Source organism: Phyllostomus hastatus, unplaced genomic scaffold (genome assembly GCF_019186645.2).
Source record: "Phyllostomus hastatus isolate PE091 unplaced genomic scaffold, TTU_PhHast_1.1 phas_contig_304, whole genome shotgun sequence".
Taxonomy (NCBI): domain Eukaryota; kingdom Metazoa; phylum Chordata; class Mammalia; order Chiroptera; family Phyllostomidae; genus Phyllostomus; species Phyllostomus hastatus.
Genome location: NW_025333845.1, coordinates 1083958 through 1097447, shown reverse-complemented (window position 1 = coordinate 1097447; position 13490 = coordinate 1083958). Strand labels below are relative to the sequence as shown.

At 38.8% G+C, this 13490-nt stretch overlaps 1 protein-coding gene across 1 annotated transcript; it reads right to left on the bottom strand.

Annotated features, from left to right (window-relative positions):
- Positions 1 to 7130: 7130 nt before the first annotated feature.
- LOC123819251 (putative olfactory receptor 52P1) lies at positions 7131 to 8108 on the bottom strand. Its single transcript, XM_045839561.1, has one exon. It carries the CDS (start codon positions 8106 to 8108, stop codon positions 7131 to 7133), a length of 978 nt encoding a protein of 325 aa, XP_045695517.1.
- Positions 8109 to 13490: the final 5382 nt, after the last annotated feature.

Sequence of the window (13490 nt, the reverse complement as noted above, 5' to 3'; positions counted from 1 at the left end):
AAGTTGTACAGCAAAACTAAGTAGAATATTTAGCAGAAATGGCTTAATCAAAAAACCCAGGCAACTATTGTGTGCCTACATCATTCTTAACACCAATAATGAATTAAAGATGTCTCTAGGTTGTGATATAAATGGTTACCACTATTTGGAGAACTGAAAACATCTTCCTTTTCTAGTTATTCTGTTTTTAATGCCCCAACCCATTCCCATCTGATCTCCTCTCTTCTGAGACACTTGTGCCCCTAGGAGATGGCTTTGATAGAATGCATTGTCCAGTCTCTGTTGAAATCTACCTTATTTGTTTTGTCCAATGATGCTATGTCCATCTGAGTTCCCAAAGAAAGAGGTGTTAAGAAAAGATAAAACATATAATAATTTTATTAGTGAAAGTATGTGTGTGAAAGAAACTAGGGAGACAGTGAGGGAAGGGTAGGAAGACCATAAGACTACAGTCAAAGTTTGACCCTAAGTGAAGGAGGGAGAGAAGGCTGGGTAGAAGTGATCTAGATTTCCTGCAGCAAAATCATTGGGAAGTTTTTGAGCTAAAATCAACAGACTTTTATTTAAACTCTCTTTTGTGGGTCTGCACCTTGTATCTCTATGGCCATTCTCAGTAATTGCCTGGAAGTAGCCTCTGCTTGGAATGACCTTGACAAGCAGAAGGAATTCTCAGGCAATTATAATTATGCTCCCTCTAATACAAAGTCTGTGAGCTATCTTCTGGCTGCCACAATCCAACCTTTGTAGAGCACAAATATATTTCTCTAATGGGTTTAAGAAAGAGCTTCTACATGATTCTTAAAGGCCTTTTTTCCCCAAGGGAAGACTCAGGAGAAAGGTCAGTGGGCAGAACTCTAGCCATTGCCTGAGCAGTTGATCTCAGGGCTGCAGCTAATACTCACCTTTGTCCTTCTCCACTCTCCACTCTAAATGTCCCTCCTATTTGCTATTGCTAGGTCAGGTACTAAGGCTTACCTGGTTGTATAATCCTTAACTTCATTTATGAAATTTCTAAACACTTAATACTCATATTCTTCTCAGTTTGGAAATACTCTGTATGTTCATTTATAATGGGACAAAATAGTACCACCAGGTAGCTAAGCAAATCACCTAGTTTTACATGTTCTGTTCTGCTGACATTGTGTAAAAACATCCCTATCTTCTCCTGCTGATTAGAGTACAAATGAAAGAAATTTCACAAACTTCCAGAATCAGGGTGACAAACTGCTCAACTACAAACATTTGCTTCTATTCATGAAACATATGAATGACTAAGACAGTATAACCATGAACCCAGAAAGAGCCCACAGAGTAAAGCCAGGAACTATGAAGGAATATTTATGTCTGGGATGTAAAACCTCATTCAAGGAACTCCAGCTATAGTTTGCCTGCTCCATTTGTGGTAGGTCATTACAGAGCAATGGAAAACTAATACATGGTCAGTCCCATTCCTAAAGGAATTAATTCTTGTTTATCTAACCTTATATTCTAACACCTTTGACCAAGCACACTCAACATTCAATTCCAGAGATTGTTCCTGTCTTCTACCAACACATGACAGTGAGATCTTTTAATTATTTAGGGTTATGGTCTTTTTATTCTTGCATGAATTTTAGAATGTACCTAGCTGTGTTATGTAGTGATTTAACCCAGTGTCTCAGTCATATACATTCAGGAAAAGAAGAGGAAGAGGAGGAGAAGTTATGTCATGGGATGGGGGCAACTGTTGTCATTTAGGGCAGAGACTTCTGTAGAGTGTTTTAGCACAGAAGTAGTCCTGGAACTTTGCAGGGAATCCCTGCCTATTCAGAAGGTCCAAAGAAAATTTCTGAGTCATCTTCAGCAATATCAATCTGGGTGTTAATGCTTTTTGTCTCACTTTTCAAATTTTCACGTTTTTCTACCAAGACCTGATCTATACATGGCAAACCTGCCTTAGCTGAATGTTAGGACATCCCTGGAGCCTTGAGACTCTCACAATTGGGTCTCCAGCCTGCCATGCAATTATATCTGCCCTTCCAGTGTAAGTGATGAAGATTTCTTAATATACTACTACCACTTAGGCTCTCTAGTTCTCCATTTTAGCTATTAAATGCTTATTATGGACTCTGTCATCCTATAGGGCATAAAAACAAATTCACAGTAACAAGTAAATTTCCATATTTTAGTCACTGTTTCCTCTATATTCTTCAAATGCTTGCCTAATTGTATTTGACACAGAATTTCCCAGTACTGGTAAAATATTTGGCAACTGAACCACTACCTCTTTCCAGGCACTATCCTGCTCCATTTGCTAATTACAAGAGTATTCTCTGCCTGCCAGGCAGGAAGTGAAGTAGTCCCAATTTCCTGACTTGCCACTTGTACCACTCTCAGTGTCAACTTGTATTAGTCTGGGTCCTCTGCAAAGCAGATACCAAGATGGAATTCAACATGCAATATCTGTGTGAAAAAAAAAGAAAAACAGACAATCTGTGTAGATGAGATAGCAGGAAAACCACAATATAAGCCCCCTAAGTTAAGGAGAAAGAGAGAAAAGGCTGAGTGGAAGTATGTTAGATTGCCATGCAAAGACAAGATCAGCTGACCAAGGAGCCTACCAACATGTCTTATATTCCCCAGGAAGGGGTCTTAGCATCCTTGTCACACTCAGTCATTGGTTGGGAGAATTCTCAGGGAGACATTACTTGATGAAAATGCAATGATGGATTTCAAATTGTAGTAGTTGGGTTCTTCAGTCAATTAGCTCCCTATAGCAGGAAGTCTGTGAGGCACATTCACTTGCTTATTATAGGACACTAATAGAATTTGGAGGGCAATGGAAAAGGAAATTCCAAGTAACAATTTTCCAACTCTCATCCCCCCCCCCTTCTTCCCTCTTTCTTGTGTCTTGGCTTCCTCTGAGGCAAGGATCAGAACACTCTTTCTGTAAAGTTTCAGATAGTAAACATTTTTGTCTTTGTGGGTACAATGATCTTTGTCACAACAAATCAACCCTACCACTGTGGTGAACAAATGGGTGGCTGTGTTCCAAAAAAATCTGTATTTACCAGAACAAGCAATAGGACAAATCTAGCCCGTGGACCATTGTTTTCCAACCTCTGTTCTAAGGCCACATTCTTAAATAAAAATAAATATTGGAATCATTCCAAATGTCTACCAATACAGGATTGGTTAGAGCATATCATGAAATAGTTTTAAAAAGGAAGGGGAGAATGAATCTATGCATAGTATCATTGGTTACAGTCAATAATATGAGGTTAAATAATAAACCACAAAATAGTATTATAAACATGATTTTATTTTATAGTCATAATACTTATAGTATTTGTTTATATAAGGAATAGGTGTGAGAGCATGTCCAGAATTTTGAAATGTAAACTTATTTGGAAATAAGTTCTTTAAGATGTAATTAAGATAACTTTGTACTGAATTAAGCTGAGGCCTAATCCAGTGCCTGGGATCTTTATAAGAAGAGAAAAATTTGTACAAGATGGATGATATGAAGATACACATGGGGAAAAAGACATGTAAAGATAGAGACAGAATTTGAAGAGATGTGTCTTCAGCTAAGGAATACCAAATATTGTCAGCAAACATCAGAAGCTGGGAGAAAGGTAAAGAAAGTTTCCCCTCTATCCCAAAGCATTTAGAGGGAGCATGGCCCCACTGAAAACTTGATGTTGGACTTTTAGCCTGCAGAATCATGAGAGAAAAAAATTGTTGTTTTAAGATAACTAGATTGTGATAATTTATTACATGAGCCTTATGAAACTAATACAATGTCAACTATTGCCAGTCAAGTTGAATAGAATGTTTACATTATCCACATTATATTTTAATGTTTATATTTCATATAGTATATTTTGTTGACCAGACAAAAAGAACTATAAAAAAGGAGAAATAGAATATATATCCTTCCTTATAATAATTCCATATCTACATGTTTATACTTCAATAATACTTGGCATGTGCAGGAAAAAGATCAATATAACAAGATGCTCTTATGATCTTTTTGAACAACAAAAGCCTGGAACAACCATCTGCCCATTAATAGGTGACAGCTGAAATAAATTTAACAAACATACAGAGAAATACTAAGGAGTCATGAAAAAGAATAAAATAAGTCTATATCTGCTCTTATGGAACAGTTGCTGGGAGATGTTATTACATAAATTAACAAAGTAAAAATGTATAATAATTTTTGTATAATTAAGCTATAATTTAATTTTGCCCAGAGAAGTTATTTCTTGTTTAATTTTCACTACGTACTTTTTTTTCATAGAAGACATGTAAAAATACCGATGTTATCTTAAGGTTGCATTTTTCTCAAGTTCATTCAGTTATTAACTAAAAATTAAAATATTCTACCATGTCTCTAAGCTATAGCTTGTTACATTAGACAATCCTTGCACACCACTTCAAAATCCCCTTGGTCACACCTTATTCAGCCTCTGTTACAGTGACTAGTTCCATGCATGTGTAATCAGACAGCCAATGTCCGGTCAAGTCTAGTGCCTAGCACTTCTTGCCATGGGGCTGCATTTAACTCCATGGCACAGGACACCCCCAGCCACGAGCTCTGCTGTCATGCATACACAGCCCAGAAGAACAGGGAAGTTAATACTTGCGGTGCAGTTCGTGATCCATTGAGTATAAGCCTTTCATCCCCCAGGAAAGCTGATTGTGAGATATTTCATAAGGCTCCTCAGGTGTCCTGGAAAGGACACCAGATTCCACTAGCAGTGTAAAAATGGATTTAAAATCCTTGTATTGGTTTTTCCTTTTTCCCAGTTGCACTATGCCTGTTTTGCACTCCCACTCTCTGTGATCATATTTCTAAATAAATCGCCAATAAGCAACTTTTTGTTTTAGGTTTTGTATTTAGGGGAACCCAGGTTTGGAATTTCCAATGTTGAAAAACCTTCTGCCCAAGTACCCTACACTCTACTCAGAAGTGTCACTCTCCTGATCATTTATTAGAAAATGCTTGTATAATTATTTATAATTTATTTGAGAGCTTGGGACCATTTCAAATTCTCCAGAGATAATGGAAATAACAAAAGTGAAGGGTAACCTGCATTAATCCAAAGTGGAAATACCTGACAAGCACAAGTGGTTAAACTTGACCTAAATATGAAACATTTGAACATTTTTCTAACTTTTGCATTGCTAGGAAATACTCTATAGATGTGACAAGCAAAATGGTTAATTAACATTAATGTCATGTGTCACATTGCCAGCAAGCCCACAGGAGAGGAATCAAGCTCACACAACAGTAAAAATAATAAACCATGAATTCATAACACTTTGACTTTTGAAAGAGGAAGAAAGTCCAAACTAAAAAGGACAAGCACAGTTAGCCTTTTTTCTTGTGTTTTTTTCTGATTTCTTTAGTTCTCTCAGTTTTCCCCAGGATCAATTGCTGCTTCCAGTTTTCCTGGCACAATTCCCACAATATGTATTTTGTTCAGGTGTAAATAAATCACTTTTGTAAACTATCTCACCAAAGACAAAGGAAAATGAAGTAATAATAAGAAGTTGGTAATATTTTATAGCATGTGCACTGTGCTTCTGTATCTAAATACCATTAGAATCAGATGAAAAAAAACACTCTCAGCTCTCTGTAAAAGGTAAATTTGGTTAACTAAAGCTGGTCAGGCTAATGTTGCCTCAGGCTCTTTCACAAGCTGACACTAATTTGTCAATTAAATGATTAATCATAAAACATTTTGCTGAGTGATTTTTGTTGTCACTATATGTCTCTATACGTTTCTGGTGCTTTAAGTATCTACTCTTAATATTCATTTCAAATAGGCAGCACTGCTCCTGCAAGGTTTCCTTCATCTCTGATCCTCTATTTATAGAAAAGGTGCTCCCTATATAATCCTGAGTTTTTTCATTTCCTGAAGGTTGTGTCCATTATTTCAACCTCTAAAATAGCCCAGCTTCCTCAATCCCTGTTATTGAATTGTTTAGTGTATTTGAGCCTATCACATCAGGTACCAAATTCTGGGGAAGTTTTGTTTATTTACTGTAGTTTAAATATTTTAAGTCTCTAAATAGTGGCTTTGTGACCTTAATGGTAGGTATCTTTTTCACTAAATTCTACCTTCATATATTAGTTCTACCATATGATGAATAACCCTACAATCTTTCTGTTTCCAAACCACATACATCTTAAAATATTGACCGCTATATCTCTAACCAGTGTCAAGAGTGATTAACGATATCCTCTGAATTTAATAATACTGGAACATAGGATCTGAGTTTTACAAGCTGTTCCAGGTACCTACTCATGACTTGTTTTTGGATTCCTAGAGAAATCACCTTGCAGAGGTCTGTAACCAAATATTTCCAGTATAAAACTGATCTTTATAACTGTAACCACAAACAAAACATTCTCAGAATTGTCTCTGGAAGTGATTCTTCTCAGACACTGGAAATAGTTGAGACAACCAGAAAAGTAGACACTAGGAGTTTTTACAAGTGTAAAATTAGTTAAAATGCATAGCAATATTATAAGCTTAGAAACTTCTAGTTTTCTTTTTCTTCTGAAATTTCTTTGGGAATTGAATATGATTCTTGTCCATATTCTCTAGTTCACAAGGAAGCAACAAATGTAAAGCAGCAGGGATAATAAAAGGGTCTAGACACAATTTTGCACTTTTAATATCCCTTCTCACTCCTTATCAATAATCTTCACTTTCCATCTCCCCTGTAACACACAAATACAAATACACACCCACATTGACTCACAACTGGACTTACCTTTCAGAGTGGTGGACAAGTTATTTTTTGTTCTTATGTTCTCTCCATAGAAAACACTATACCCCATTTTATATGCATTCAGTTTGTGCTGTTGTTTGAAGTGTTTTTGCATACATTATCATATATAATTTCCCCAAACACCATGTCAAGTATGGAGAGATGCTATTATTTTTTTTTTCTTAAGGGATAGTTGCCTTGCTTTGGAATTACTGAGAGCAAGGAGGACTCCTGTATCTTAGCATCTTATTCAAGGCTTCAGGAGGTTAATCTGACAATATGACAATTTCTGCCACTAACCAAATTCCCTCAAGAACTGCATCCACTTACTCTGTTTTCTTCATACCTACCACTGCTGATAATCAGCCAGGTTTCTGACCATGGGCAGTGGTTATGGACTCCTTTTTCCAGCATACATATTTAGTCACTTTTTCCCGAAATTCTTTGGTTTTCACTCCATAAATAATAGGATTGAGCATTGGAGGTACAAGGAAGTATAAGTTGCCAAGAATGGTGTGGACATGAGGTGGAATCCCCCGACCAAAGCGGTGAGTGAGGAAAGAGAAAAGCGAGGGAGTGTAAGAGATAAGCATAACACAGATGTGTGTGGTACAGGTGTTGACTGCTTTGTGGTGGGCTTCCTTAGAAGAGAGCCGCATTACTGCCTGGATGATTAGCACATAAGATGAGGCAATAGCTGAGATGTCTAGTCCAACAATTAACAAAGCCACCACCAGACCATATATCCTGTTGATTGTGGTGTCCACACATACCATCTTCACTACAGCCATGTGCTCACAGTAAGTCGCAGGGATGACATGATTGGTATGAAAGGGCACCTGCTGGAGGAGGATGGGCATGGGCAGAATGAACAGGATGGCTCTCACTAAACTCACTAGGCCAATGAGACCGATGCGACTATTGGACAGGATGGTGGCATAGCGCAGGGGCTCACAGATGGCCACATAACGGTCAAAGGCCATGGTCATTAGGATGGCAGACTGCAAGGCAGAGATGGAGTGGATGAAAAACAGCTGGGCCAAGCAGCCCTCATAGCTGATCTTGCTCAGGCCAAACCAGAAGATGCAGAGCACCTTGGGAACAGTGGTTGTGGACATGCCCAGGTCTGTGAGGGCCAACATACAGAGGAGCAGGAACATGGGCTTGTGCAGGGACCTCTCTGTGGAGATCGTGAAGAGGATGGTGCAGTTTCCAAGGATGGTGAAGAAGTACATGGAAGAGAAAGGGATTGATATCCATCTGTGTTTGTCCTCCATCCCAGGAATGCCTTGCAGAATGAAGAAAGAAGGATGGCCCTGGGAGGCATTGCAAGTAGTCATGGTGGCACCCTGACAAAGTACCTGAGAGGATCAATGAAAAAATTGTGTAGCATCAGTTTAAACACAAATTGATGTATTTAAAGTGAAAAACAAAAGCTGGAATATTAACTTCCATAAAAATGACTCTGAAATTATGATAACAGTATTAGAGTAATGAAGTAAGATATTACAATATTAATATCTAAGAAAATGTCTTTTGATAATGTTTCCTTAAGGAAAAACTGATTATTTCATGAACAAAATAAACATTACACCTATAAGAATATGTTAATAAGTAAATGTATATCCTCTTAAAGAATATAACTTGAAGTATGTAAAACAAAAATGGATAAAAATAAAAAGAGAAATTGGCAAAATTTTACATATGTGTCTTTGCAGGCAAAAGATCTAAAAGATCAACAAGAGTTTTAACAAAATAAGGTAACTTAAAAGCATGGACAACAGTGTGGTGATTGCTGGGGGAGGGAGTAATAAGGGAGACAAGTGGTAATGGAAAAATACAATAAAAATAATGTAGAAAAAAGCTTATAATAGAATTGTTCATCCACAAATTAAAGAATACACATTCAGATCAGATAAGGGACTTGTGAAGACCTTTTTAATGTTAACTGCACAGTGATGACTAAAATGAAGCAGACAATGGGGTTTTGAACACGTGCACCTCAAAAAATGGGCTACTAGAATGTGAATACAAAGCCCAACCTCACCTAGAACCACTTACCTGAATGTAAGGTAATGTGAGAGAGGGAAGGTGGTCCCACACCCCTTTTAATGTGAGTGTGTATGTGCGTCCTCATGTATGTAGGTATATCTTACTAAATATTCATGTTGTTCTTGGAGAGCAAACTCATGGCCTTGCATCTCTACTCTCCCCTTTTTGGAGCACCTGGTATCCATGCTGTGGTCCTTTAAATAACCTAAGTAAGGGCCACTAGGGGGCCCAGGATTAGCTCTTTGCTGTTCCCTCTTTCCCTAAACACACACACACATGGCACCACTACAATTATGTGTGATATTGACCCTGGAGGTTTCCCTCAGCTCCCAAGAGATAAGGCTGGTTGGCTTTAGGGATTCTAGGAATGTTCCAGTCTTTGCTAGTCCTAAAGGAACCTAAGGAGAGAGAGGGTGGAGTTATAGCCGGGTATGAAACTTGTCTAGGGCCTTGAAGTTTGGGTATTCCAGAGGCTCCCATTCCCAAGCATGTGTAGGAGAGTGAAGCATAAGTAGAGTCTCTCCATGGCTGGAGTAATCATTCTCATGAAAGTAGCAGAGGCACAACCCCTGCTGTTTTTAGCAACCTCAAGGTCCTACTATTCCTAACTTCTTCCTGATTTTCAGGCTCTAATCTTTTTCTCTGGCCAATCAAAGGCTTTTTCCCTGACATTTCCTAGCCCATTTTCTTTAATTCATGCCCCATTCCCGTCCCCAGCCTCTCATAGTCCAGCATCTCCTGAACTTCTGAGGCTAGATGTTGCCATATGTTTTTTCTGGTTAGTCCAGAAGAACCAAGTTATTAAGGTTTGTCAAAAAGTATTTGCTAAGTTTATTCAAACTATATAAGACAGAATAAAACAGTTACAAAACACTAAATGAAAGCAGAACTCAGAGAACCAGATTCTAGTTCTGCCCAGACAGGCCTTATAGGGACTTTGTTCAGAGTTAGGTGTTAGTAGGAAAAAAAGCAATGACAGAGTAAAGCAAATGGCAGAATAAAAGGCCTGAGACCATTAGTATATCAACAAAAAGGGCCATAAAGAAGCAAGTGCAGATACACCTGCTTATGGACACATCCACACAACTTCCCCCTGCAGAAATAATAACATACTCTAATAACATGCAGAAATTCTGGCCTCAGTCATCTTTTCTCTCTATCCCAAGGTGGTCCTAAAGAGTGATAATGACAAGTAGCCACCAAAAATATACTCTCGGGTTATGGACAGGTGGTAACTTTTTGCCTCAGCTCATGGAAAGAGGCCTTAGAATCAAATGAATCTGATAATAATAATTATTTCACTGTAAGAAAAAAAAATAAAAGTTTAACATAAACATTTTCATCTTTGCTCCAATAATATCTTTTACTCCTTGCCACTCAAGCAATTCCATATTCTCTTGTAATTACCTTACTTCCTCTCGCCCTGGATTGTGAATTTCCTGACTGGGCACTTTGCCTTCCTTATTCTCTTATGAAAATCAATGCCTAATATACCTGGTATATACTTGAACCTTAACACATATTTTTGAATGAATAACTATAAGAATAAATAAATGAACTGTGTTTCTAAAGTTCTTGGGAAAGCATTATACTCTTTAGATAGTAGATTAGAGATTTCTAAGGACTGTGCAGAGATAGGAATAGGTAGTTACTTCTTAAATGGTTAGAGTTGTTACTTGTGGTGATGGAAGTTTTGTAAATAAATAGTCACAATTGTTGCCCAATATAATGGTTTGAAAATACAATTTGTGTTATATGTGTTTTACAATAGCACAATAAAAAATTTGGTCTCTGTTAATACAATCCTTATTCTTCAGATACCACATTACAAAATAAGTCAATTCTGTGTGGGCTGAATCTCAGACCTTAGAAAAAGAAAAAGATATGAATCCTGAAGTCCAAGGCTAAAATCACTGCCCAGGGACAGACTGCCCAAGTCAAAGGGCAGTTATATTCTTGGCAGGTAGAGCATCCTGCCTCATATTGAGTGTCTTGTCTAACCAGAGGATTTCATTGTATCCTGACTGAAGGTGACACTTCCTTTGCATTTGGTCTAGACATCCTGTGCATTCCAGTGACTCAAGTCACACTCTACAGGACCTACAATACTATATTTATTTCTTGTTCAGTTTTCCTAGGCATATTGAATCTGATCATGGCCCTGGATTTGCCTCCCAAGCTATAGTCAATGGGCTCAATCAGGGAATGTAGGATAGACTCTTCATGCTTCAAATCACACCCAAGCCACAAAAGAAACTGAGTATTTTAATGGATAATTAAAGAACAGGCTTATGCAGCTGATAAGGGTGGACAAGACAACCCCAGCATTCACTACACAGCTCAGGTCAGCAATCTGGGGTTTAAAGGCAATGATTCCCCAAAAGTTCACTTGTCATTTGTGCCCATGCGTGATCAGCTTTTCTGCCCAGTTGATTTAACTGCACGTTCTTCTTTTAAAGTTTTGTTATCTCAAACTTTGTGGGAGATCCTGCAAGGGCCTTACAACCCAGTCACCCCTTTCTAAATTTCATTAGATAAGGGGTTAAAATGACTAGTAAATAGCAGGGATGGGAGATACATTTTTGTGCTAACAAACTCTTAAACATGTTGTATCTTTCTGATTAACTTGTCCAAAAATTTTTTTCTCTATATTTTTTTTCTCCCTCTTGCATAAAATCCTTCTGTACTGAGAGTTCTGGAAGACAGTAAGGGATTAAAATGTAAATTTCATTATTAAATGGGACATACTGATAATGACAACAGGAAAAAAAAAGTTAAAACCCTGGTACCTGGGGAGGTACAGAGGGGTGGCACTAATGACTTTTCAGATCTTTCAGAGCTGCTCCTGAAAGCTTTCCCCTCCTCCTTAATAAAAACCCATGGTACTGTCTTTTCCAGCTGCTGTGAATGCTTTGGATTCAGTCTGACTGCTGAGTTCACAATCTCACAGCTCTATGAGATAAAAGGGGTTAGATTAGTTCCTGCACTTTCCACATAGACACTTGCAGATGTCATCCACATTCACCAGGTTGGAACACTGGTATCCTAGAGAAACAGACTGTCTGTGGTAGTTCTGAAATCAAGGGCTAAAGTGAATTATTCATCTGGTCTGGGAACACTGGGGCAGAAGCCATGTTGTGAGCAGTGTTAACCTGCTGTCTGATTGGTATACATCCTATCTTGGGTGCCCTCACATTGTTGTACACACTATTTCTGGGAGACAACATGTGTCCCTGTGATTATACTCCTTATATGTATACCCTGATACCCTGACATTGCCACAGGCTCCCAGAAAATTTCAGGTCAGGTTAGCTGTAACTGTGCAAGACGTGTGTTTTTCCTGAATTAATAATGCCTTAGACCAGATAAAAAGGGATTCCTAAAGAAACATTGTTGGGAACCGCCCTGCCTGGTATCAGGAGCTGTAGCCCCCACCAAAGCTAAGGCTGAGGGAATGACCTTGGACCATAAGCCAGCAAGGAGACAAAAGCTTATCTTCCTGGCAGGAGCACTGCTTCTGCTCCTTTTACTTCACCCTGCTTGGCCCCCAATTCTTGGTCAGTTAGCCAATGACAGGTGAGATTCCCCAAGGGGGGAATGACCTATGACAGGCATGATCACATGGGGGACCCCCAAGGAAGAACTTTGGGGGCTACAGCAAAAGGGGGTGATGGACCCTTGCCCCTCAGCTTTGACATAGCCTGAGTCCTCATTGTCTGCGAGAAAATCTCCTAATCTCTTGGCAGCCTTACTTCCCTTGCTCCACCTAAGCCTGAAACAATGACAGAAGTGGTGCAGCCCTGTGCTGGAAAGGGTGAGTTCCCCCAGTGATCAGGCCTAAGAAAGAATGTGTAAAATCCTGTGAAACCTGATTTGTTTAGAATGCTCCTGATTAAATGATAAGAAACCAAGTAAGAAGTAAGTTTGTTCCTTAAAGTTTTTTTCAGCTCTTTAGCTATCTGACCCTGACTCAAAATAGGCCCTCAGAGATCCTTGTTATTTGATCCTTACTTCCTGGCAATGAGTAATGAACTTTACCTGAATTCCTGTGTAAACAAACCCAATAAAAGCCATTGAAGAAAAGGCTCTTGGCCCTTCTGGTTTGAGAGATAGGCCACCTTTCCTCCCCAAGCATATCATGTTTTGGTAGGCTTATTCTCATCTGTGGCAGACGGGGGCTCAGTGGACAAAGGTCCCCCACAAAATGTAAGGAAAAAGCTTCCTGTCTCTCAAAGGTAGACCCTAGCAGTTTATGGGACATATTTTCCCAATGTAGTGACTGTTGAGATTCATGGTTACATTTAATCCTTCAGTCAGGTCTCATCCTGTGTGGAGTGATCTTGATCATTACCTTGCCCACCAAGCCTAGGACTAATTACACCGTTCTTGACATAACCCCTTAGGGTCTTACCCATTCAGTTTCATGATGGTTTAGCCTATGTTTCTAGCTCAGGTGCTAAAAAGTTAAGGTGGAGTTGAAGAGCCCAGCTCCAGGCTGAGCATATGCATATAATATTTTAGGATCAGCCACTGGCAATTACAATGGCATTGGCTTGTAGGACAGGCCTCACAGGACACAGCTGACTTGATGCACCACCAATGCATTGCTGTCTCAAAAGGGAAGTGCAGTCTAGGACTCAAGCCATTCTCTTTTGCACAGTTGTGCTCCT

Bases quoted from the DNA above. Each gene is read 5' to 3' on its own strand.
- LOC123819251 (XM_045839561.1), bottom strand. From the start codon at position 8,108: ATGACTACTTGCAATGCCTCCCAGGGCCATCCTTCTTTCTTCATTCTG.